The sequence below is a fragment of the Megascapheus bottae genome, chromosome 32 (assembly GCF_031878675.1).
Source record: "Megascapheus bottae isolate mThoBot1 chromosome 32, mThoBot2.hap1, whole genome shotgun sequence".
Lineage (NCBI taxonomy): Eukaryota > Metazoa > Chordata > Mammalia > Rodentia > Geomyidae > Megascapheus > Megascapheus bottae.
Genome location: NC_143540.1, coordinates 3,544,207 through 3,569,060, shown reverse-complemented (window position 1 = coordinate 3,569,060; position 24,854 = coordinate 3,544,207). Strand labels below are relative to the sequence as shown.

General features: G+C 48.6%; 3 protein-coding genes, 1 long non-coding RNA gene and 1 pseudogene across 5 annotated transcripts in view; 1 reads left to right on the top strand and 4 right to left on the bottom strand.

Moving 5' to 3' along the window:
* Positions 1-1,050: 1,050 nt before the first annotated feature.
* LOC150043038 (proline-rich protein 23B-like) lies at positions 1,051-1,770 on the bottom strand. Its single transcript, XM_090323180.1, has one exon. The coding sequence runs from the start codon at positions 1,768-1,770 to the stop codon at positions 1,051-1,053; it is 720 nt and encodes a 239-aa protein (XP_090179306.1).
* Positions 1,771-5,493: 3,723 nt separating this feature from the next.
* On the bottom strand, positions 5,494-6,596 carry LOC150043037 (S-phase kinase-associated protein 1 pseudogene; annotated as a pseudogene).
* Positions 6,597-11,179: 4,583 nt separating this feature from the next.
* On the bottom strand, positions 11,180-13,386 carry LOC150043036 (proline-rich protein 23C-like). Its single transcript, XM_090323179.1, has 3 exons — positions 13,361-13,386; positions 12,565-12,770; positions 11,180-12,215 (listed from the first exon to the last, which is right to left on the bottom strand). Exons 1-3 carry the CDS (start codon positions 13,384-13,386, stop codon positions 11,257-11,259), a joined length of 1,191 nt encoding a protein of 396 aa, XP_090179305.1. The 3' UTR covers positions 11,180-11,256.
* Positions 13,387-17,171: 3,785 nt separating this feature from the next.
* LOC150043035 (proline-rich protein 23A-like) lies at positions 17,172-18,801 on the bottom strand. Its single transcript, XM_090323123.1, has one exon. The coding sequence runs from the start codon at positions 18,741-18,743 to the stop codon at positions 17,952-17,954; it is 792 nt and encodes a 263-aa protein (XP_090179249.1). The 5' UTR covers positions 18,744-18,801; the 3' UTR covers positions 17,172-17,951.
* A 3,489-nt stretch (positions 18,802-22,290) lies between these two features.
* The window catches only part of LOC150043034 (uncharacterized), a 97,098-nt gene continuing 94,534 nt past the window's right edge, over positions 22,291-24,854 (top strand). For both annotated transcript variants that reach the window (XR_016533483.1, XR_016533484.1), the window contains exon 1: positions 22,291-22,434. This is a non-coding gene — a long non-coding RNA (uncharacterized LOC150043034). The remainder of the gene's footprint in view (positions 22,435-24,854) is intronic.

Genomic DNA, 24,854 nt, shown 5'->3' with positions numbered 1-24,854 from the left:
TGACGGATTTAAAATGAGATTGTTGGGGGGGTGGGGAAGGGGAAGGGTGTGGTGTGGGTGTGAGGAGACTACCAGAGGGTATTTCCATGCTGTCTTCACTGAAGGCAACTAATCAGGCCATTTGTTGTGAAGCCATACGTGTGTCTTCCCTCCTAGCAAGAGACTGCATGTATTTCCTGAAGAAAGTAAAATACGGCAAGGTGGCTCACGCATGTCATCCTAGCTACTCAGGAGGCTGAGATCTGAAGATCAAGGTTCAAAGACAGCTCAGGCATAAAAGCACCTGAGACTTCTACCTGCAGTTAATCTCTAGAAAACCGGAAGTGACTTAGCTCAAGGGTAGGGTGGTAGCCTTGAGCTGTAGAGCTCAGGGACAGCGTCCTGGCTGAGCACAAGTCCCAAGACCCCCCCAAACCCCCCCCAACACAATGGACTTAGTTCAAATGGTAATATTTTATTAATAAAACTATAAAAATACCTACAAAAATTAACAAATTAAATACATCTACATTGGGTAAAAATTTCATTCATTATAATAATGTTTCACTAATAAAATCATAATTGAAAAATGAGGGAAATCCAGAAAGAACAGAGCTTAGTGAGAAATGCACTGCATAGATTTGTCAACGCATTTGAAGACTTCCTGTCCATGTCAGGTGCTGGTGGCTCACGCCGTCCTCTCCACTCCGCAGGAAGTTGAGATGGAAGGATCCAGGTTCCAGCTCCAGAAGTGAAGTCCGGGAGAATGTCAGCTCCAGTGAAGCACTAAAAAGCCACAGGCCGGGCTGTGGCTCACGTGGTAGAGAACTAATCTTGAGCAAAGTGCTCGAGGACAGCACTGAGACCTTGAGCTCAAGTCACAGCACTGGCGCGCACACACACTCACTGCCACACGGAGTGGACACTGGCTTCTAGACGCATTGGCAAACGGATGTCCAGGAACCAAGGTGTCGTTGTGGAGCCGGGCTGTGCGGTGGAGATGCCCTGGGTGGATGTGCATGGCTGATCCATGGCGCCTTGAGGCAGGAGGTGAGGAAGGGTGGGAGAGGCTCATTCATCTGGAAACAAGCATTTGCGGGCCCGGCAGGCAGTGCGGGCTGGGCGGCAGGGTCTCCGCTGGGGAGCTGAGGTTAGACGGGGAAACTGAGGCAGAGGCTGCAGCGGTGAGTCGGAGGTTGACCCCGACAGGTGAAAGTCCTCCAGCAGGATGATGGCCTCCACGTCGCCAATGTTGGCATCAGGGGTGGGTGGGATGGGAAGAAGCTCAGGGCTGGACAGCTCCACGGTGACCTCGGAGGTGCTGGCCTCTACCTGCAGGGCCACCTGGGGTCCGGACACGCAGCCCAGGTCCTCCTGGATGGTGATGTCATTCCAGGTAGTGCCCTTGGGGATCTGGAGGACGAGGCGGTTGGATGGGTCTCCTTGCTGTCCCTCGTGCTCTTCAGGGAGGCTCAGGACATTCTCGGGGACCAGGAGGAGCCTCTGGTCTTGGAAGTTGACCGTGAGGATGGAGTCCGGCGCAGGATCCAGCACCACATCGCAGTGGTTCAGGGGCACCTTGAGGGCACAGCCAGCAGCCAGGGCCACCAGGGAGGAGAAGCCCCTGTGCGCCTGGGCCTGGCCATCGGCGTGGGCCGGGGTCTCCCGAGCGTCGCCTTCCGGGCTGGGCAGTGGCTCAGGTTGGTCCAGTCGGAGGCGCTTGGCTGGGCTGGGACTCACAGGCTGGGCTCCCAGGCTGGGGCTGCGAGAACGGATGGGCATCTTGCTCATGCTGTTGGAGGTGGTGATGTCCCCACGTGGTCCTGAGGTCCTGAGGATGAGGAGAGCTCTTGGCCGAGGCCCTGTGGACGAGGGTGGTTCGGTGCTGGGAGGAGGCCAGGTGAGGCGGGCAGGCTGTATGGGTGGCAGCGGTCTTCTGTGTGGAGGAGCTGCTGTCCCTGCTGGACCTTTCACCAGCTCACACAGAAGCGCACTGAAGAGTGCAGAGGCCAGGCCTCTCTATATGCCTGGCCTCCACCTGGGGCTCTGCCCAGGTCACACCTTAGGATTATAGGGTGTGTCCAGTAGGAATGGCTTTGTGCTGGCGAGGGAGGGGCTTCCTGGATGCCCCTCGAGCTGTGGTAGCTGACCCTGGGGATTGCAGGAATAAGCATATGGCCCGTGTCTTCTCTCCTTTTCAGAAGGGAGTTCTGAAATGCACTGGATCCTAGACATTCACAGAGTGAGACCCAAAGAGGATCCTCTTAGGAAAGGAAGGGCATTGGCAAGCTGGCTGAAATCTCTTCTCAGCCTTCCTTGATGTCAACTTGGTCTTTGAGGAAGGGTAAAAAAGTACTGACAAACCATCAGTGCAGGCCCATGGCCCAAGTGTTTCAGGTCTGTAATCCTGTCTACTGTGAAGGCTGATATCTGAGGATCCAGGCTGAAAGGAAGCCCAGCTTGCAAATTTAGAGGCTTTTCTTGCCAACCAACCAGTAGAATGTGGGAAGAGGAAATGTGACCCACAGACAAGAGTGTCATATTCCAGCACCAAATACTGGGGAAGAGCAGGAGGTCTTGAGTTTAATCCCTAATACAAGCCTTGTTTCTCATGAACACATGGCCACAGGGTATTCTCTTTTTGTAGCTCACAAAATAGCAGTTTGTGTGTGTGTGTGTGTGTGTGTGTGTGTTGGCGGGGGATATGGGACTTGAACTAGGCTTGGGTACTGTCTCTGAGCTCTTCAGCTCAAATCTACTGCCCTACCCTTGAGTCAAACCCCATTTCCTGTTTTTTAGAGGTTAATTGGAGAAAAAGGTCTCAGGTCCTTTTGTGTCTGGGCTGGCTTTGAACCTGGATCCTCAGATCTCAGTCTCCTGAGTAGCCAGGATTATCGATGTGAACCTCTGTGCTTTGCAAAATGGCAGATTTTTAATGAGATAAAAGCATGGCAGAAGAATTAGGGGATGATATGAGTGTGGGAGACCACCAGAGGCATTTCCAGTGTTCCTAGTGAAAGTGAATGCATGTGTTCTCCCCTCTCCTAAGAGAAGGAGAAAGTCCCCCAACAAAACAACCACCTTTCACTTTGTTCAAATGGCAATACTTTATGAGTCAAGTATCTGAAAACCCTTAATAATCGAAAAAAAGACATTCGGAAAGGCTGTTGTTCTTCCTGTGATGCTTTATTAGAGAAGGTATAAGTGAAACAGCCTGGGACAATTAAGACATCATTAAAGTGGTATATTTATTAAAGAGAAACTCATTTTAGGGAGAAACAGACTATATAAATGGGCAAATCCCAAATTGAAAGCTAGAGTTCAGAGCTAGATGTGGGTGGTAATGCCTGCCAGCCTAGCTACTCAGGAAGCTGAGAGGTGAGGTTCAATGTTCCAATTCAGAGTTGTAACGTCCAGGAGAGTCTTATCACGGCAGAGCAGCCAACAAGGCAGAAGGGAACTGAGATTCAAGTGTTAGAGCACCATCCTGGAGCAAAAAAGATCAGGGGCATTCCCCAGACCTTGTGTTCAAGCTCTATCCCTGGCACACACACACACACACACACACACACACACGAAGTGGAGGCTGGCTTCTAATTCCATGTGCCAACGCACATCCATGAATGAAGGGTTGTGTGGTGGACATGCCCTGAGTTAGCTGTGCATGGCAGATCCATGGGGCCTTCAGGTAGATGGTGAGAAAGGGTGGGAGCAGCCCATCCATCTGAAAAATGGATGTTTGTGCCTGAGGCAGGCAGGGCAGGCTGGGCACCCAGGTTTCAGCTGGGGAGGCCAGGTCGGACAGCGAAACTGAGGCAGAGGCTTCAGCGGTGAGTCCGGGTCTGACCCCAACAGGTGAAAGTCCTCCAGCACCACGATGGACTCAGGGTCACCACTGTCTGTCTCAGGGGTGAGTGCGAGAGGGCTGAGCTTGGGGCTGCACCCTCTGAGATCCATGAAGGGGGGAGCTGTGGCCTCCTTGGGTCTCTGTCTGCAGGGCGACCTCGGGGTCAGACTCTCAGCAGAGTCCTTGCTGGATGGCTCAGGGGCACGTGGACTGAGAACAAATCGTGTTAGTGAGGCAAGTCAATCTGAGAGACTTGTGTTGCACATATTCTCTCCTAATCACAAGGTTTGTGCAAATTACACTAGAACTCCATAAATTATCCCGCCCCTCGAAATTCATACTCAATGAAGAAGAGAAGAGACTCCAAAGAGAGGAGCAGCAAGGAGGATGGAGATGAGATTAGGTGAGGCAAGGTGGCTGAAACATTTCCCAGGCTTCCTCTTAGTATTTGAGGAAGAATGAAAAAGTAGTGTGAGAGATTCCTGAAGTGCTGTGGTTCAGGTGATTCAGGCCTGTAATCCTGTCTACTCAGGAGGCTGAGATCTGAGGATCCAAGTTAAAAGCCCACTCAGAGGGTTTTATTGCCAATGAACCAACAGAAAGGGAGAAGAAGATATGTGGCCAACAGGAGAAGTGTGTCAGGCTCCAGTGAGGATTTGAGGGAAGAGCAGAAGGTCTTGAGTCGAATCACTAGTGCAGGCCTGTGTCTCCTGCACACAGACAAAAGCAGCTTATTTTCCTGTAACCAGCGAAGAATCGATTGAATACCCTGGGGGCAAGAATGAGGGTGTAGGCTGGCTTTGGAAAATCCACCTAAGGTTATATCCAATGCTGCCACCACTGAAGACAGCCAAGGTGGCCATTCTCAGCGAAACCATGGGTGTCCTCCCTCCTGACCAGAGCCTGGATGTATTTCCTAGAGAAACTTGCCCAAGACAAACAAAAACACATTGCACTTTGTTGAAATGGTAATCCTTTATTTGAAAACTACAAGTAACAATATCTCCAAATAGCTAACAAATGATCCAAGAATTTATTGGGCAAAATGTTTGCTCGTGTTGGTAGGGTTTTATTAATGAAAGTACAAGTAAGAACATCCTTAGATAATTCACAAATGAGTAAAATGATACGTTCATTGGAGAAAACCCACCAATGAATGACATGGAAAACCACGATGTGTAAATCCTGATTTTTTTTTCACATGAATTAAGTGTTTTTAATTGAAAAGTTAACCAGCTGTCTAGTTACATTTCTCCAAAACAGAAAAAACAACACCTCCCCCCATACACAAACTTGACAGTAACTGAATCTCTAGGCAACACATTCAAAGTTGAGATTAAAAATTGGATGAGGAAAAAAAAAGTCTCAGACGCAATTAAGAACCATGCTTCGTATGTGTCAGTGGTCCTGGCTAGACTCTATAGACAACATATTAAAAAACCCATTAAGAACATTAACTTCAAGTAGCCGTTTTCCAGTTTCCAATTTGTGAATAAAGATGTACTTTAATTCTCTCAGAAACCTGTTGCAACTTATTTACAAGGCCAAATTCTAAAAGCTGAACTAACGTGAACTAGATAATAAACTAGGCAGAAACTGCTCCACAGAAAGAGAAATCCTAAAATGACACTTTCCAGAGAACCCATAATTGTTTTATTCAGAGTAAAGAGAAGCTTTTGTTGGGACTAGAAGAAACTCAGCCGTAAGTTTGGGATGTGTATTCAAACTACACGTGCAATGAGGACAATATTATGCTAATACAATTGATGTGCTGTTGCATTTGTCTACTGTTTGTCTAATATTAACAGTTATATGAACAGAGCAGTGCAGCTAGTATTTGGAACATTCCTTATAGTGTTACAGTGTCAGGCACATTTCACTTCTCTTCACACCACTGGTTCTCTTTGCGTACCTGGGCTTCCTCCTCTTCAGTAAAGTCATTCTTAATGTTGAAAGTTTTGCGAATCTCCTCAGGAGTTTTCCCCTTAATCATATTGGCAACAGTCTTACATGTGACATCAAGCAAACCTTTGATGTCTAAGTAGTTTGCAGCCAGAATAAGTTGGAAAAGTGTTCCTTGGTCAACTTTCAGGAATTCTTGGTCCCACACAGGAATATCATCTGTATTCTTCTCTTTGTTCTCATCATCCTCAGAAGAGGAGGCTCATCCTTGCGGTGGGTGCTCCACTGAATGACCTGTTTTAATATTGCTGCATTAACATTTGGTAGAGGAACTGGGTCATCATCTCCTTCATCATCCAGTCCCAAATCTTCCAACGCGGTCTTGATGGTCACAGATTGTTGGGCAATTTCTACATCGACTTCAAATATTTCTCCATCAGAACTCTTAACTTAATTGAAGGCATGGTGTTTGGTCTCGAAAAGACGGCGGACAGGCGTCTGCCGGGAGCGGGGCGCCGTCCGTGCAAGGAGAAGAGAAAGATGTAGACAAGGCCACTGTAAATCCTGATTCTAAAAGCACAGTTGAGAGCTGGGTGGGGATGGCTCGTGCTGTATTGCTAGGAACTCAGGAAGCTGACATCTGAGCATGGAGTTTCCCGCTGGAGTTGCCCACAAGACTCTTCTCTCCAACGAAAGGCAGAAGTGGAGCTGTGGCTTAAGTGCAGAGCACTAGCCTTGAGCTGGAGAGCTCAGGAACCCTTCCTCCCTCATCACTGCCCCATCTCGAGTTCAACACCCAGGTCTGGTACACACAGACACTCACAAAAGAAATGGAGTCTGGCTTCTCGATGCATTTGTAAATGGTCATGCATGAAGGATGGGGCCACTGAGTGGGGTAGAGATGGGTCATTCAGACAGATGTTGAGAAAGGGCTGGAGCAGCTCATCCTGGTGGAGACGGGCGTTTCAAGATGTAGCTCACCCTGAGGGGCCGGTCCTGGGGACTCAGCTGGGGACTCCGGGGTGGGCCTTGGAGACTGAGGTACAGGCTACAGGCTGGAATCGGGGACTGACCCAAACAGGTGAAAGTCCTCCAGGACGGAGATGCCTTCAGCATGGTCACTGTCTGAATCAGGGGTGGGAAGGCCAGGAGCCAGCTTGGGGCTGGACCATAGCAACAGCATGCCTATATGTGAGTCCTTGGAGACAGAGACGCAGGCCTCTTTCTGGTGATGGACCTCGGGGCCAGACTGGCAGCCGACCCCCTCCTGGATGGTGATTTCTCGCCATGTAGCATCCCTTGAGACCTTGAGGAGCAGGCTGTCGGATTGGCCTCCCTGTTCCCCTGGCTGCTCTTCAGGGAGGCTCAGGACATTCTCGGGGACCAGGAGGAGCCTCTGGTCTTGGAAGTTGACCGTGAGGATGGAGTCCAGCGCAGGATCCAGCACCACATCGCAGTGGTTCAGGGGCACCTTGAGGGCACAGCCAGCAGCCAGGGCCACCAGGGAGGTGAAGCCCCTGTGCGCCTGGGCCTGGCCATCCGCGTGGGCCGGGGTCTCCCGAGCGTCGCCTTCCGGGCTGGGCAGTGGCTCAGGTTGGTCCAGTCGGAGGCGCTTGGCTGGGCTGGGACTCACAGGCTGGGCTTCCAGGCTGGGGCTGCGAGAACGGATGGGCATCTTGCTCATGCTGTTGGAGGTGGTGACGTCCCCACGCGGTCCTGAGGTCCTGAGGATGAGGAGAGCTCTCGGCCCAGGCCCTGTGGACGAGGGTGGCTCGGTGCTGGGAGGAGGCCAGGTGAGGCGGGCAGGCTGTATGGGTGGCAGCGGTCTTCTGTGTGGAGGAGCTGCTGTCCCTGCTGGACCTTTCACCAGCTCACACAGAAGCGCACTGAAGAGTGCAGAGGCCAGGCCTCTCTATATGCCTGGCCTCCACCTGGGGCTCTGCCCAGGTCACACCTTAGGATTATAGGGTGTGTCCAGTAGGAATGGCTTTGTGCTGGGTGAGGGAGGGGCTTCCTGGATGCCCCTCGAGCTGTGGTAGCTGACCCTGGGGATTGCAGGAATAAGCATATGGCCCGTGTCTTCTCTCCTTTTCAGAAGGGAGTTCTGAAATGCACTGGATCCTAGACATTCACAGAGTGAGACCCAAAGAGGATCCTCTTAGGAAAGGAAGGGCATTGGCAAGCTGACTGAAATCTCTTCTCAGCCTTCCTTGATGTCAACTTGGTCTTTGAGGAAGGGTAGAAAAGTACTGACAAACAATCAGTGCATGCCCATGGCCCAGGAGGGCAGGTCTGTAATCCTGTCTACTGTGGAGGCTGAGATCTGAAGTTCAAAGTTCAAAGCCAGCTCGGGCACAAACGATCCCAAGACTCTCATCTGCAATTAACCTCTAGAAGACAGGAAGTGGCATAGCTCAAAGCTAGGGTGGTAGCCTTGAGCTGTAGAGCTCAGGGACTGTGGCCAGGCTGAGTTCAAGCCCCATGACCCACAACAAAAAAATCTCAATCAACTTAGGTCAAATGGTAATTCTTTATTAATAAAACTATAAAAATAGCTACAATAATTAACAGATGAAATACATATTTACTGGGTAACGATTTCATTCATTAGGGTAATGCTGAAGTAGTAAAATCATAAACCACACTGAAATAATTAACAAATGAGGGAAATCCAGTGAGTACTGGGAAAGAACCCAGCTTAGTGAGAAATGCACTGCATAGATTTGTCAACGCATTTGAAGACTTCCTGTCCATGTCAGGTGCTGGTGGCTCACGCCGTCCTCTCCACTCCGCAGGAAGGTGAGATGGAAGGATCCAGGTTCCAGCTCCAGAAGTGAAGTCCAGGAGAATGTCAGCTCAGTGAAGCACTGAAAAGCCACAGGCCGGGCTGTGGCTCACGTGGTAGAGACTAACCTTGAGCAATGTGCTCGAGGACAGCACTGAGACCTTGAGCTCAAGTCACAGCACTGGCGTGCACACACACTCACTGCCACACGGAGTGGACACTGGCTTCTAGACGCATTGGCAAATGGATGTCCAGGAACCAAGGTGTCGTTGTGGAGCCGGGCTGTGTGGTGGAGATACCCTGGTGGATGTGCATGGCTGATCCATGGCGCCTTGAGGCAGGAGGTGAGGAAGGGTGGGAGAGGCTCATTCATCTGGAAACAAGCATTTGCGGGACCGGCAGGCAGAGAATAGGCCAGAAGTGGTGTTGTGGTTCAAGTAGTGGAGCACTAGCCTTGAGAATGCCCCAGGACAATGCTCAGGCTCTGAGTTCAAGCCCCAGGACTGGCAAGAAATAAAAAAGCTTTTATATCTATCGAACTGGTCAGGTAGTGCTCATTTCCACTACAAGCTTTTGGAACTTTGCTTAACTTATGAGAGAAATTAGGGATGATGATTTTTTGGTCTGGGAGGCAAAAAGGTGTTGAACAACAACAAAAATGAATAGTTCCCAGAGGTGTGGTCCACCCCTAATCCCAGCCTCAAGTGATTAAGACAAGAGGATTAGGAGCTCAAGGACAGCCTGTACTTCTTCAGCAGCCAACAAGAGAAATGCAACAAACAAATCCTTCAATCCCTAAACAAAGTGAAAAATCTCTTAATTTTGCTATTGGTTGGGCTGTGGAGGTTTGTGGAAGTTGAGACATGGAGGAATTCTATTCAAAGCTAATTTGAGCAGCAAAATAGCTAGGATAAGAGGTATGACTCAAGTGGTAGAGCACCAGCTGAGAAAGCAAGCCAAGTTCAAGGCCCTAAGTACAAAGCCCAGTACTAGACTTATTTTTTTTTTCTTCAAGTGCTAGGGCTTGAACTCAGGGTCTGGGCACTCTCCTTGGGCTTTCCCAGGCTAGCACTCTACCACTTGAGTCACAGCACCACTTTTGGCTTTTTCTGTATATGTGGTACAAGGGAATTAATCCCAGGGCTTCATGCTTGCTTGGCAAGCATTCTACCACTAGGCCACACTCACAACCCCCAGTACTAGAAAAATAAAAATATTGAGGCAAGAATCTTGAAAAGTAAATACAGTCCTGAAATGAAAATTTTAATAAAATATAGAGAATAATGGAAAGAATCAAGGAATAACCACTCCTTGTAATCTTATTATAGAATCATAAAATTTGGAGATGAATATGAGTATTGTTATATAATTATGAGATATACTTATAACTTGTTAAGATAATGCAAGTAGAGTTGTGGCTCAAGTGGTACAGTGCTAGCCTTAAGTATAAAAGCTAAGTGAGGGGCCGGGAGTTTGGCCTAGTGGTTAAAGTGCTTGCCTAGCATGCATGAAGACCTGGGTTCGATTCCTCGGTACCACATACATAGAAAAAAGCCGGAAGTGGTGCTGAGGCTCAAGTGGTAGAGCTCTAGCCTTGAGAAAGTCCAAGGACAGTGCTCAGGCCCTGAGCTCAAGCCCAGGACTGGCAAAAAAAAAAAAAAAAAAAAGCTAAGTGAGAGGATTTGGGTTCAAGGCCCAGTACTAGCACAAACACACACACAAATATTCTTCAGGAAGAAGCAAACTGAGATTAGAGTGAGAGTCAGAACAAAAATGAACTAATTGCTAAAGTATGATGTAGGGTGGTAAAATTGAATAGTTAGCAATGTGTGGAAATGAAAGTATCTTGCTGACTTCAGTTTTACAAATAATATTTTATTTTCTTTACAGAATGAAGCTAGCCAGTATAGGAATAAATTAGTATTTTTCAGTAGTACAAAGTTAGTTTACATGATTTAAAAAAAAACCTCAGGATATAGACATTGCTCATCAATCTATTGCATAAAATAATCAGATGAACAGAGTTTTAAAAAGAAATATATATATATATTTTTTATGCTGATAAAATTTAGCATAAATATTCATTTTGGATGAGAATTAGAGCGGATGAGAGTGTCTCTAGAAATTAGGTTATTTGCTGTTTAGAAACACTATACAATCATGTACAATAACCACCCACAAGACACTGCTAAACATCTTCATAATGAGAAAACACATGAAAAACCTAGTAATTTCGTGGCTGGGAAAGAAACAGGGGCAGAGCAATTATGTCAGTGAAAGGTGGCTGATGTAAAGTGCAGTAGAAAAGGCCTTGAAAATGAATCTGTGAAAAAGTCCAGGAATATCTGGGCGTCCTTGTTATCTTAGTTACCCAGGAGTCCGAGATCTGCGGGTGGAGGTTCCAAGTCAGCCATGGCAGAAAAGTCCAAGGAGGCTCTCTCATGTCCAATTAATTCATCACACACACACACACACACACACACACACACACACACACACACGCGCACAAAACCAGAAGTGTGGCTGTCATGGTTCAGGCGGTAGAGGGCCAGCCCTAATACTGGCACAAAGGAAAGAGGTTAGAGAAATCAGAATCTGTCTTTTCTTCCTGGCACCTCCCTTCTGTAAGGGCGCATGAGAAAAGCAACGTCTGCATCCCAGGGGGTTCGGTTTCCGGTTGGATAGTAGTCGGGGAACCAACCACCCGGGGTCCCCAGGAAGGCGGCCGGGGTGGTGCTGTCCTTCATTCCTGGAACAGGCGTCTCCGGGCCTTGCTCGCGGGGCGGGGAGGGCGCGCAGGGCGCACCGGTAGATTCGGTCTGCCGGCGGGATTCGAACTCGGGCTGGGAGACGGCGGCAGAGGCTGCAGCGGTGAGCCGGGGACAGACCTCAGAAGGTGGAAGCCGGGGTGGAAGACGGACTGCGCGCCGCGGCCGTCTGGATCGGGGGTGGGTGGCTCGGCAGATCCAGGCTGTGGGCTGGCGTCTCGAGGCTGGGGACTGGACCCACGGGGCTCCGGGAAGTCGGCCTCGGCGTCCTCCTCGGCGTAGGCCTCTTCTTGGCGGGCGACCTCGGGGACAGGCTCGTGGATGAAGCTCTGCTGGATCACGACGCCTTCGGGGAGCGCGTCCAGCAAAGCATCCAGGAGCCGCAGCCCGTCGTCGGAGGCCCCGGGCTGCCCCGGGCGCTGGTCGGCGGGGTCCAGGAGGTCCTGGGGGATGAGAATGAGCCGGTGGCCTTGGAGGTCTACGGTGAGGACCGAGGCGGGCGCCGGCTCCAGCACCAGATCGACGTGGCCCAGGGGCACCTTGAGGGCGCAGCCGGCGGCCAGGACCACCAGGGAGGTGAGGCCGGCGGGGGCGTCCGCGTGGGCCGGGGTCTCCCGGGAGGGGTCTTCCAGGCTGCGCTGGTCCAGTCGGCGGCGTTTGGCCGGGCGGGGTCCCCACCAGGGCGCGGGGCGCGCGCCTAGCATACCGAAGGCCGACGCCGCCGCCGGGAGGGCGGCCTGGCGGTGGGCGCTGGGACTCGGGGTGGCGCGGTCGTGCACCGGGCGACGGACAGGTGCGGAGGTGGCGGGAAGGTCGACTGGGTTTTGGAGGGGAAGGGGGTCGCGCTCTACTTCCTCCGGCCTCCCGGAACCCTCCACACTCTTCAGGTCCGGGGATGCGGGATTCTCCGCTCCTCCTACCCTGGGAGCCCCCTCTGAGTGCCGTAGCGGAACCGAGGTCGTAAAGTGTCACGGTCGGCCACGCCCCCTCGCGAGGCTCCGCCCAATGGCAGAGGGCCGAGGTGGGGGTGTGTCCCCCGACGCTGCGCTCTGATTGGTGGACCGGTGTGTGCCTGGGAAGGCGGGGGATGGGGAGGGGGGAGGGAAGAGGTCAAACTTTTACGGCCTAGCGGGGTGCTGGGGTGACCTTGGCGTGGTCCGGGCGAGGGGAGGCGGAGTGGGGGAGTGGGATTCTTGCCTGGCGGACCCCCTTGGAACCTCGGGGTTCTGTGGTGGTTTCCGAGGTTCGAATGGAAGAAGAGCCACTCACTGGGATTCTCCCACCTCCCTCGGAGGCGGGGACGGCGGCGAGGAGACCGTCCTGACTCAGCCCAGCCGCGTCACTCCGGGCGCCGCGCGCCGCCTGCCGTCGCCGCCGGGGGCGAGGGAGGCTGGGTTTGGCGGGCAAATAGGTTTCCAGGGTTACCCGGCCCAGCCCAGCCAGCCCGGGGGGCGATGCGCGCAGGCCCTGCTGTTCGCACGCCCTGTACCTGCGTTTGAACGGAAGCAGCCGGTGCGGATAGGTTCCCGCCCCGGCTCGACCGGCGCGCGGACGGACGGCAGCGGAAGCCGGGCAGCTCCCCGCGGGCCGAGGGCGGCGACTTTGGCCTCGCGGAGGGGTGCTGGCCCAGCGTGCCCCAAGACCCGGGTTCCGTTCCTGGGTTCCACATCCATAGACAAAAGCCACAAGTGGTGCTGAGGCTCAAGTGGTGGAGCGCCGGCCGTGAGGACAACCCAAGGCCAGGGCTCAGGCCCCAGGACCGGCAACAAAACAAAACGACAACAAAATTCCTACCTATCACCAGTTAAAAACCCGGAACTCCAGTCTAGCCAACAGTCTAAGGTCGAGTCTGATTCCCTAATATTCAGAAATTCAAAAAAAGAAAAAAGGAAAATAACACCAAATGAAAAAGAAGAATTGCCAGTTTCCGAGTTTTCAACCTGTAATAAGGTTGTTTAAAAACTAAAACAATATGAATTGGGTACTTATATAGGTTTGTCTTTCTGTTACTTTATACTTTTTTTTTTTTTTCCCTTGCTAGTACAAGGGCCGGAGTCCACACTCTGCTTTCTTACTCACGGTGGGTCATCTGTCACTTGAAGCATGTCTCTAGTTCTCTGCTGTGGTACTGAACTATGTATGTATGTATGTATGTGTGTGTGTGTGTGTATGTATGTACTTGTTTACTTATTTTTGTGCTGGTATTGAAGCGTGAGCTCATAGGCTGGGAGTTTGGCCTAGTGGTTAAAGTGCTTGCCTAGCATGCACAAGGACCCGGGTTTGATTCCTTGGTACCACATACATAGAAAAAAGCCAGAAGTGGTGCTGAGGTTCAAGAGGTAGAGCTCTAGCCTTGAGGAAAGCCCAAGGACAGTGCTCAGGCCCTGAGTTCAAGCCAAGACTGGCAAAAAAAAAAAAAAAAGGATCCAACGTTAAAAAAGTAAAAAAAAGTTGAAGCTTGAACTCTGGACTCAGTCATTGTCTCTTGGTTTTTTTCACTCAAGGTTGGCACTCTATCACCTGGGCCACAGTTCCACTTCCAGCTTTTTTGATAGTTACTTAGAGATGGAGTCTCATGGACTTTCCTCCCTGGGTTGGCTTTGAACCCAAATCCTCCTGTGTAGCTAGGATTATGGGCATGAGCCACTTGCCCAGCGATTTCTTTTTCTAGTAGGATGTGAATGCTACAAAGGCTTTTGAAGTGTGTAAGAAAACCTTCTATGATAGGAATATTTCCATTATATGGGCCTACCATTTGGCTTCAAAGGATAGTTGGGAAAATTTGGGTAATTCCCAATTAGGGAAGCAGGTATTTTTGCTGGAAAAGAAGACATAGACGCTCTAAAAGCTATGATCTTGGTGGCTTTGGAATGAGGATCAGTCTGTACAGCTGTAGAAAATCAAAGATAACACTTCCTGGATCAACCAAGTTCTCAGGACAAACAAATGAAATGGAACTTCATCTGGTTGTATATGTGTGTGTGTGTGTGTGTGTGTTGTGCCAGTCCTGGGGCTTAAATCAGCGCCTGGGCATTGTCCCTGAACTTCTTTTGCTCAAGGCTAGCACTCTACCAGTTGAGCCACAGCACCACTTCTGGCTTTTTCTGTTTATATTGGTGCATAGGAATTGAACCCAGGGCTTCATGTATACTAGGCAAGCACTGGACCACTAATCCACATTTTCAGCCCTCATCCAGTTTTTTTTTTTCATAGTCCACAGCAAATCTTGTCCATGTGAATACTAGTTTGAGTAAATAGTTTGATGAAACTGCTAATACAACTTAAATAGGCAATGGATTTAACTCAAGAAAATAAATGAAAGTCAGCAGCCTAATTCCATATAAATGACTACACAGAACTTTTTTTTACCTCCATCAATGAATTTCATGGATAGTAACCTAGCAATGCCTCTTAAGTTGTGAAAATATATTGGCTTAAATTTTTTGAAACTCACCTGAAATATGTTTTGCAGCTATGATGAAAAAATTGGCAGATAGATTAAAAACTAAGATTTATCATGTAACTCATGCAGGGAAGAATCCTTAATATGTGTAGTATGGATTAAATGAGGTGATGCTTGTCTGTAATTCCAGCACTTGGGAGGCTGTGAAGTAGGAGAATTCCAAGCTTGATACCAGTCTGGGCTACATAATAAGACTTTGTTGAAAGAAAGAAAAGAGAAGGAAGGGATGGTAAAGAGAAGAAAATGGTTTAAATTTAAAACTATACTATGAGGCTGGGCACTGGTAGCTCATACCTTTAATCCTAGCTACTCAGGAGGCTGAGATCTGAGGATCATAGTTCAAAGCCAGCATGGCACAAAAGTTTGTGAGACTGCCAGGAATATGGTCTAGTGGTAGAGTGCTTGCCTAGTATGCATGACCCCCTGGGTTCAATTGCTTGATACCCTGTGTCCAGAAAAAGCCAGAAATGGTGCTGTGGGGCTCAAGTGGTAGACCACTAGCCTTGAGAAAGCTCAAGGACAGTGCCTAGGCCCTGAGTTTAAGCCCCAGGACTGTCAAACAAACAAACTAACTAACAAACGAACAAACAAAAAACCCCAAACCAAAACCCAAGAGTCTGTGAGACTCTTATCTTCAATTAGCCACCAGAAAACTGGAAGGGGCACTGTGGCTCAAAGTGTAGAGCACTGGCCTTGAGCTGAAGAGCTCAGGGACAGTGTCCAGGCCCAGAGTTCAAGCCCCATGACTGACAAATAAAAACAAAAATACTGTACTATGAGAACAGAACAGAGAGGAATAAACATAAAAATGAGCCCAGAGGTTGGTAAAATGTTGTGGTAAATCTAAATAATAACCATTAATATTGGACAAAAAACTTAGCATATAAAACTTCAGCTTTATTAACAGTAATTTATTTCATCACACAACAAGACAAACCTGGCAAAATAATGGAAAACTTAATATTAGGAGCAATCACATTAACAAAGGCAAACAAGCTCCTCTCAAACAATAAAGGAAAAAAAAAACAACCCAGGATGGAATTACAAACTTAGAAAATAATGTGCTTTATGAGAAACACAAGGATACTTGTTACAAACTCTACCAGTGAAGATTGCCACATGAATTCATTTGAGAAGACACCAAAAACATAAAAATCCACACATCCCCCAAATTCTCAAAAGATTACATGTAAAAGCTTTTCATATTTAAAACTGTGAAATTGCCCTGCTCATTTTCTCCTTCTATTCTTCTCTCAAATGTTCAGAAGGGCACCCAATATTTAAAATTGGTCTCATATGTTTTCTTGATGTTTCTGTGTCTACCCCCACGGCTTAAGATTCCATGTTAACTTTTGCATGTATACACAAAATTAAATTCAACCATTAGATTTAATGTGCAAAATAATCTGATAACCTTTGTAGTCATTCAAAAACAAAAGAGAAAACCAATGTAAGATTCTGTTTTTTCCCCTCCGTTATCAAAAAGAGGAAAAACTATTTTGTTAGCTAAGATAAGGGTTATGTGTCAACCATGGACAGTTCCATTTTACTTCATGATGAACTTAGACACATCAATAGAACATATAATACAGGAATGTCTGGTCAGCCACACTGTTCAACATAAATTTAAATATGCAATACAAAAGGAAAAGGAAAAGTAAACTACAAAGATGTTTATCAAAAAAGACAAAATTCTCATTACTTAGAGATATTATTGTCCTTATGAAACAACCAAGAAATACATAGACATGTATTAAAGAAATTAAGTAATTTTGTTGGCTATCAGAGAAACATAAAAATTATTTCTATACATTAGTAACTATGTACAAAGTAGACTCAGCATCTTTTAACTATACAAATATCAATCCTCAGAACTAAGAGCTTTTCCAGGACAGGAGAACATATTAAAAATACAGAGTAGAAAAGAGTTTTTTTCTTCAAAACTCAAAACAAAAAAATTCAAATCCCACCAATCAAAACTGTAAATTCTTTGCTAAGCTAATTATTAAAACTGGTGTATGATCAGTGTGTCAAGTTTTTTGCTTTATAGTCCCAAACGTATAAATCACAGAAAATTGGCTCAAGTTCCCCAAAGGGAACTAGGTTTTGTTGGTCATATGGTTTGTACTCAGGGCCTGGGTGCTGTCGCTCAGCTTTTGTGCTCAAGGCTAGCACTCTACCACTTAAGCTGCAACTCCACTTCCGGATTTTTCACCAAAAACCCGGTGATAAGAGTTCCACAGACTTTCCTTCCCAGACTGGCTTTGAACCCCGATTCTCAGCTCTCAGCTTCCTAAGTAGCTAAGATTAAAGGCATGAGCCACTGGCCCCTGGTAGGAACTAGGTCTGTGGTAAAAAATGTAGCCATCACTTAGCAGAAACGAGGGCCAAAGCCCACTGAACAACAGAATCCATATTTTTTTGGGGGGGATGCCAGTACTGGGGCTTGAATTCAGGGCCTGGACGCTGTCCCTTAGCTTTATTCCGCTCAAGGCTAGCGCTCTACCACTTGAACCACAGCGCCACTTCCGGCTTTGTTCCCTTGCCAGTTCTCGGGCTTGAACTCAAGGCCTGGGCGCTGTCCTTGAGCTTTTGTGTTCAAGGCCAGCGCTCTACCACTTGAGCCATAGCTCCACTGGCCTTTTTTTTTTTTTTTTTTTCTTGTTAGTTGGAGCTAAGTGTCTCACAACTTTCCAGCCGGGGCTGGCTTGACTCCTGATCTTCAGATCTCAGCTTCCTGAATAGCTAAGGCTCTAAGCATCACCTATGGGTGCCTGGCAGAATGATTATTTAACTATGGATGCAAAAAGATTCAGTGGTGGAGAGAAAAAAAAAAGTGAGTTTGTAAATCAAAGTGCTTAGGCTGAGGTTTGAAGCAAAAACGTGGTGTGGGGGGCAGTAACTGTGGATGATTTCTGCAGGAAAAGGCTCTAAACAGCTAACTCAAAAGTCTCAAAGTTGATCTATTTCAAGCAGCAGTATTTTGAGGCTGAGGCATTCTTCCAGATTTCCTAGTCAGCCGGTTAAAACAAAACAAAACAAAACTGCAATGATACAAGCAAACAAACACCCAAAAAGAAACCAAGTAACTAACCCAACACCCCAAATCCTAGCTTTGTAGGTTACACCATTCACACCCCGGGTTTTGAAATGACCCCTCCCGCCCACAACTAGACGCTAAGCTAGCAGCAGGGGTGAAGGTGATTTTTAAAACAGGCGTCTCCGGGCCTTGCTCGCGGGGCGGGGAGGACGCGCAGGGCGCACCGGTAGATTCGGTCTGCCGGCGGGATTCGAACTCGGGCTGGGAGACGGCGGCAGAGGCTGCAGCGGTGAGCCGGGGACAGACCTCCGAAGGTGGAAGCCGGGGTGGAAGACGGACTGCGCGCCGCGGCCGTCTGGATCGGGGGTGGGTGGCACGGCAGATCCAGGCTGTGGGCTGGGGTCTCGGGGCTGGGGACTGGACCCACGGGGCTCCGGGAAGTCGAGATGGAGGTCTTGGGTGTCTTGGGCGGCGTCCTCGGTGTCCCCGGCGTCCTCCTCGGCGTAGGCCTCCTCTTGGCGGGCCACCTCGGGGACAGGCTCGAAGCAGAGTCCCTGCTGGACCACGACGTCCTCCGGGCGCGCGTCCAGCAAGGCCTCCAGGAGCAGGCCCTCGGAGGAGGCCTCCGGCTGCCCCTGGGGCGCGGGGCCCAGGAGGTCCTGGGGGATGAGGACGAGCTTGTGGCCTTGCAGGTCCACCGTGAGGACCGAGGTCGGCGGCGGCTCCAGCACCAGATCGACGTGGCCCAGGGGCACCTGCAGGGCACAGCCCGTGGCCAGGACCACCAGGGAGGTGAGGCCGGCTTGGGCGTCGGCTTGGGCTGGGGTCCCCTTGGAGGGGTCTTCCAGGCTGGGCGGAGGCCCGGGCTGATCCAGTCGGCTGCGCTTGGCCGGGCTGGGTCCCGCGGACTCGGGGCCCCACCAGGGCGCGGTGCTCGTGCCCATCATGTCGAAGGCCATGTCGGGGGCGGGGTGGGTGGTGGAGTGCGAGAGCCTGGCGGTGGGCACGGAGTCTCCGGGTGGCGCCTTCGTGCACCGGGTGACAGTCAGGTGTGGAGGAGGCCCGGGGAGGCGGGAAGGAATGGTCGCCTCCTGAGGGCCGGCCTGGCGCCTTGGAACCTCGCGCGTCCCTCACACAGATATGGACGGCTCGCGCGCTCTCGAGGCCGATTATGTTGCAAGTGACGTATAGCGGAACCCAAGTGTCAAGGCGGCACGCCAGGCCCCGCCCCTTTCCCCGGCGTCCAATGAGGGCGCTCCGGCCCAGGCCGGTAGGCGCGCCCTGATTGGCTGCTTCCTCTAGAGGAAATACTCTTTTGTGCCTCTAGGGGGCTCAGGTAAAAGTGCTGCTCCCGGGCTGCGCTTCCGGTGGGAGGGGGCGCGGGGTGGGGGGGGGGAAGCGCCTTCTCGTGTCTTCCTCCGGTTTACCTCAGGGGCTGACCGGCGCGTCGGCATAGATTCAAAATCTCGCGAGTGAAAAGCCAAGTCGCTGCACGTGAGGGGAGGCCGCGCCTGCGCACTTCTCCATCAGGCCACCCGCACCGGAAGTGCCTGCTTTTCTGTCAGGACCTAATATGGAGGGCGGGTTTTGAGGCGATTCTGTGCCACCTCTGGTCCCCTCCGGGGGTGGTGGACACGGAGAAGTCAGCCGGCATCCGTTTTCACGTTCGTTTTCTCCTTCGTTAGTATCGGTCCCTGGGTGTGCCGAGGGGTTCAGGGCAACATGGCGTGTGGGGCGTCTGCACCAATGTCGTGGCTTCCGGGCCCCCATTCTCACGCGAGTGCCTCGACTGTGAAGGCCGCCCTTGCCCACCCTCCCTCCCTTCCTTCGTCTGCCCCACGCCTGGCGTGATTAGCACGGCCCCCGTCAGCTGGACGAGTTGGCTGGAATTGCACCCAAGCTCTGAGGTGTGTCTGCTTTGAGTTCAGCTTAGTGGGTGATGAGAATTCACATTTGGGTCAGAGGTGGGACCTGGCCGACCTGGGGGCCGGGTGTTTCCTGTGTGTGTGTGTCCTGGGCCTTGCACTCAGGGTCAGGGTGCTGCCCTTGCACTCAGGGTCAGGGTGCTGTCCTTGCACTCAGGGTCAGGGTGCTGCCCTTGCACTCAGGGTCAGGGTGCTGCCCTTGCACTCAGGGTCAGGGTGCTGCCCTTGCACTCAGGGTCAGGGTGCTGCCTTTGCACTCAGGGTCAGGGTGCTGTCCCTGACAGCTCTCTTGCTCAAGGCCAGCGCTCTACCAGTTGAACCACAGCTTTATGGTAGTAAAGTGGAGATCAGAGTTTCATAGTTTTATGTCTCGGTTGGCTTGCAATTGTGATCCTCAGGTCTCAGTCTCTTGTGTAGCTAGGATGAAGGGTAAGAGCCACCAGTGTTCAGCTGCTGATGCTTCTTCTCCCCCACCCCCTTCTGACCTTAGGCTTTCTCAAGGCTAACATTCTGCCACTGGAGCCACAGGTCCACTTCTGGTTTCTGTGTATGTGGTACCAAGGAATAGAACCTAGGGCTTCGTGAAAGGGGGACAAGCACGCTACCACTAAACCACAGTCCTAGCCACATTTTCTTTTCTTTTTGTTGGTCATGGGATTTGAACTCTGGGCCTGGGCTCTGTCCCTGAATTATTCAACTCAAGGCTACCGACCTAACCCCTTGAGCCACAGCAGCACTTCCGGTTTTCTGGTGGTTAATTGGAGATAAGAGTCTCACCGATTTTTGTGCCCTGACTGGCTTTGAACTGCAATCCTCAGATCTCAGCTCCCTGAGTAGCTAGGATTTCCGGCGTGAGCCACCACTGGCTTTTTTTTAAATATATTTTTTATTGTAATTAATAGAAGGGTTACATGATATTTGCCAGATAGAAGGTACATTAATTCACATACATTGATACCCTTTCACATGTCTTGGTCCCCATTTCCCTCCCCCCACCCCTACCCCTCATCTTGTTTTCCCCCTTTCCTAACCAATTTCAAATAACCAAATACAAATATATCCGATATATCAGGTAACAAAGTGAGATACTGTAACAATATGAGATAACCAAGGGACAGCAAAAGAGATGAGAGATAACATAGTACCTTAAGGACAATAATCATTCATTATATGGCTTTTGTTTCTATATCCTAGAGGTCCTTTCATTTAGTGTCACACTATATGGCCTTATGTATCAAGGTTTTGCTCTATTGCAAATCTCTTCTAGGAGAGCCCAAGGTTTCTACTGATTATGACAAATGAGGGAAACCATTGAGCCTAAGTTCCTTTGAGTCTGGCTTACTTCACTTAATATGATTTTTTCTAAGTCTTGCCATTTCCTAACAAATGGGGTGATGTCGTTCTTTCTGACAGCAGCATAGAATTCCATTGTGTACAAATACCACATCTTGTTGATCCATTCATCAACTGAAGGACATCTAGGTTGGTTCCACATCTTTGCTATGGTAAATAGTGCTGCAATGAACATTGTTGTGCTAGTGGATTTAGTATGTCCTTGTTTCTGGATGATTGGGTAAATGCCAAGTAGTGGAATTGCTGGGTCATAGGGGAGCCCTATATTTAGTCTTTTGAGGAACCGCCATACTGCTTTCCATAGTGGTTGAATGAGTTTGCACTCCCACCAACAGTGCAGTAGTGATCCCTCCTGGCCACATCCCCTCCAGCATCTGTTGTTATTAGTTTTCTTGATCCTGGCCATTCTAACTGGAGTGAGGTGGAATCTTAGAGTTGTTTTGATTTGCATTTCTTTTATGACCAGAGATGTTGAGCATTTCTTCATGTGTCTATAGGCCATTTTTGTTTCTTCTTCAGAGAAGTCTCTCTTTAAGTCTTTGGCCCATCTTTTAATGGGATGGTTGTTACTTTGGAGATCAGTTTTGGAGTGATTCAATTTTTTGAGCTGTTGATATATTTTTTTGTTGTTGTTTTTATTTTGTTAGTCCTGGGTTTGAGCTCAGGGCCTGAGCACTGCTTTCTTAAGGCTGGAGCCCTATCACTTCAGCCACAACACCACTTTTGGCTTTTTTCTATGTATGTAGTATCAAGAAATTGAACCCAGGTCTTTGTGCATGCTAGGCAAGCACTCTACAACTAGACCAAACTCCCACCCTCCCCTCTTTTCACTTTTTAAGACAGCATCTCACTATGCAATCTAGGCAGGCTTAGATCCACCCCCCCAACCCTCAGGGTTCAGTTTCACTAATGCTCAGATTGCAGGCCTAAATCAGGCCTCTCTTCATCAACACTTAAGTGAAATTGTCTGTTGTTGGATGGCAATGGAATCTTTTTCCACATTCCTAAATAAATGCAGATTGTTTGCTCCAACCAATAGCAGAACAGGGTGAAAAATTTCCAGATCGTGGGGACCTAGTAATTCTCTGTAAGCACCACACCCCCATCCCTATTTAATCTTCAGTTCAAGATCCCTGAGCTTGTTTTCATTTGGCAGTTGAGGGTTTGAGGTAGAGGATTGTTTATGCTTGTGCTCATGGCGTTGCTGTGCTTATGTTACTGTGGTCCGGATCCACTCTGCTGGTTCGACTTCTGGCTTCCCATGTTGCTACTGCCTGCCCAGTGGAAAATCTCAGAGATGAAGGAACAGGATTATAGAGGTTTGCTCAGGCTCTCAGCGAACCTGTAGTCCCTGAAGGTGCCCTTCCAGGAGGTAAGTGTGGGTGCTGTTGGGAGAGAACAAGGTTTGTGTGCGTGTGTGTGTGCACGTGCACGCATGTGCTCAAACATGGATGTGGAGCAGGTGAGGAAGCAATTTGGACCCAGGGAGATTTATATGAGTCTGGAATGTTCTATGGGAGAATAACAGGGTTGGGGAGGATAGAATTGTGGTGCCAGGGACAGATGGGTGAGTACAGAGCCCACCAGCACCCAAGGAGGTGCTCTGGGTCCCAGGCAAGGTCTCCAAATGATTGTAAAGTTGCCAGACAGTGGTGGTGGGTTTAAGTGTTTCCTGTTGCTGGGTCTCAGCTGGCTCAGCTTGGATTCATTTGTATCTGTGTGTTGTGGCTTGAACTCAGGGCGAAACCTCTGTCCTTTGGCCTTTCTTATTATAATTTGAGCCACAGCTCCATTTCTGGCTTTTTAGTGGTTAATTGGTGGTAAGAGGCTCATGGACTCTCTTGCCCATGCTGATTTTGAACCATGATTCTCAGATCTCAGCCTCCTAAGTAGCTAAGATTACAGGCACGAGCCATCAGCTCATGCATCTGATGTAATAGTCTTGGTCATTAATTTGATTGGATTCTGAGAGTTTTAGCATGTTGATGTAGCACACCTCTGAAGTAAACGTATACCTTTTTTATATATTGACTTATAATCCTTCATACCTAATAGTGGTATGGCAGGGCCAGAAGGTATGTCTGTTTTGTAAGAAATTTCCAGATGGATTTCCATGGTGCTTGCATAATTTTACATTGCCACTCATAATGTATGACACTGCCTTTTCTCTTAAATCCTATCAGCATCTGCTGTAGTTTGTTTTCTTTGCTTTTTAAAAAATATGATTTTATTATTAAGGAGTTGGATAAAGGAGTTACCAATTTATAAGTCAGGTAATGAATACATTCCTTTCTGGATAATGTCACCCCTTCCTTTGCTTTCCCTTGGTTTACCCCCTCCCATTTATGTCCACATTTGTTCTCTTGCCATTCTGGGGTGAGATAGAATCCTAGGGTAGTTTTGACTTGCATTTTCTTTATTGGCTAAGGATATTGAACATTTCTTCTCCTATCTATTAGCCATTTGCTCAAGTCACTGAGAGACTGATGCAGTAATCAAGAATCCTTCAACAAAGAACAGCCCAGGACCACATAGATTCACTTCCAAATTCTCTCACACCTCTAAAGAATTAACTTCTCTTGAAACTCTTTTGTGAAATAGAAAGGAAAGGAACACCACCCAACTCATTCTATGAAGCCAGTATTATGCTTATTCAAAAACTGGGCAGGGACACAACAAAAGGAATTATAGACTCATTTCTTTGATGAACACTCATGCATAAATTCTCAAAAATTCTGGCAAACCAAATTTAGCAGCACATTAAAAATATTGCATATCACAGTCAAGCCTGCTTTATTCCAGAATGCAAAGATGACTGAAATATATCAATAAATGTAACACAGACCATAACAAATATCAGGAACAAATATAACATGATCATCTTAGTTCATACAGAAAAAAGCCTTTGACAAAAATCCAACTTTTTTTTTGGTCAATCATGGGGCTTGAAGTCAAGGCATGGGTGCTTGTCCCTGAGCCTCTTTGTGCTCAGGGCTAGCACTCATCTACTTTGAGCCACAGCTCCACTACTGTTTTTTAAGTGATTAATTGGAGATAAAAGTCTCACGGGGACTTTTCTACCTGGGCTGGCCTTGAACCGTGATCCTCACATCTCAGCTTCCTGAGTAGCTAGGATTATAGGTACGAGTCACCTGCACCTGGCTCCAACATTTTTATTAAGGAAAAAAATGGAGGAAAGGGCCAGGAGTGTGGACTAGTGGTAGAGTGCCTGTCTAGCATGCATAAAGCCCTGGATTTGATTCCTCAATACCACATACATGGAAAAAGCTGAAACTGGTGGTGTGGGTCAAGTGGTAGAGTGCTAGCCTTGAGAAAGCCCAAGGACAGTGCCAAGGCCCTGAGTTCAAGCCCCAAGACTGGAAAAAAAGGAAAAAAATACAACTAGAAGGAATGTCGTTTAACACAATAAGGCTATAGATGACAAATCTATAGCCAATGATATATTAAATGGGTAACAACTGAATTGTTTCCCTAAAATCAGAAACAAGACAAAGGTCTACTAGAATTCATAGCCAAGGAATAAGGCAAGAGAAAGATTCAAATAGGGGAAGGAAGAAGTAAAATTATCTCTATTTGTATATAATATCCTGTAATTATCAGATTTTAATAATCCTACTAAAAGACTTCTAGGTCTGATAAGTGCTTTTGTGAATTTAGCAGATCCAAAATCAACATACAAAAACCAGTAACTTTTCTTTTCTTTTTTTTTTTGACCTTCTTGCCTTTTTTCTTTTTTTTTTTTGCATTATTTTATTGTAATTAGTAAAAGGG

What these genes read in the sequence shown, in the direction of transcription:
- LOC150043038 (XM_090323180.1), bottom strand. Translation starts at nt 1,770, where the DNA reads ATGAGCAAGATGCCCATCCGTTCTCGCAGCCCCAGCCTGGGAGCCCAG.
- LOC150043036 (XM_090323179.1), bottom strand. Translation starts at nt 13,386, where the DNA reads ATGCTTCAAGTGACAGATGACCCACC. An exon ending in CAAGTGACAGATGACCCACC is followed by an intron (nt 12,771 to 13,360) that starts GTGAGTAAGAAA and finishes GTTCAAACGCAG; the next exon opens with GTACAGGGCGTGCGAACAGC. An exon ending in CGTCCCCGCCTCCGAGGGAG is followed by an intron (nt 12,216 to 12,564) that starts GTGGGAGAATCC and finishes TACGGCACTCAG; the next exon opens with AGGGGGCTCCCAGGGTAGGA.
- LOC150043035 (XM_090323123.1), bottom strand. Translation starts at nt 18,743, where the DNA reads ATGGCCTTCGACATGATGGGCACGAGCACCGCGCCCTGGTGGGGCCCC.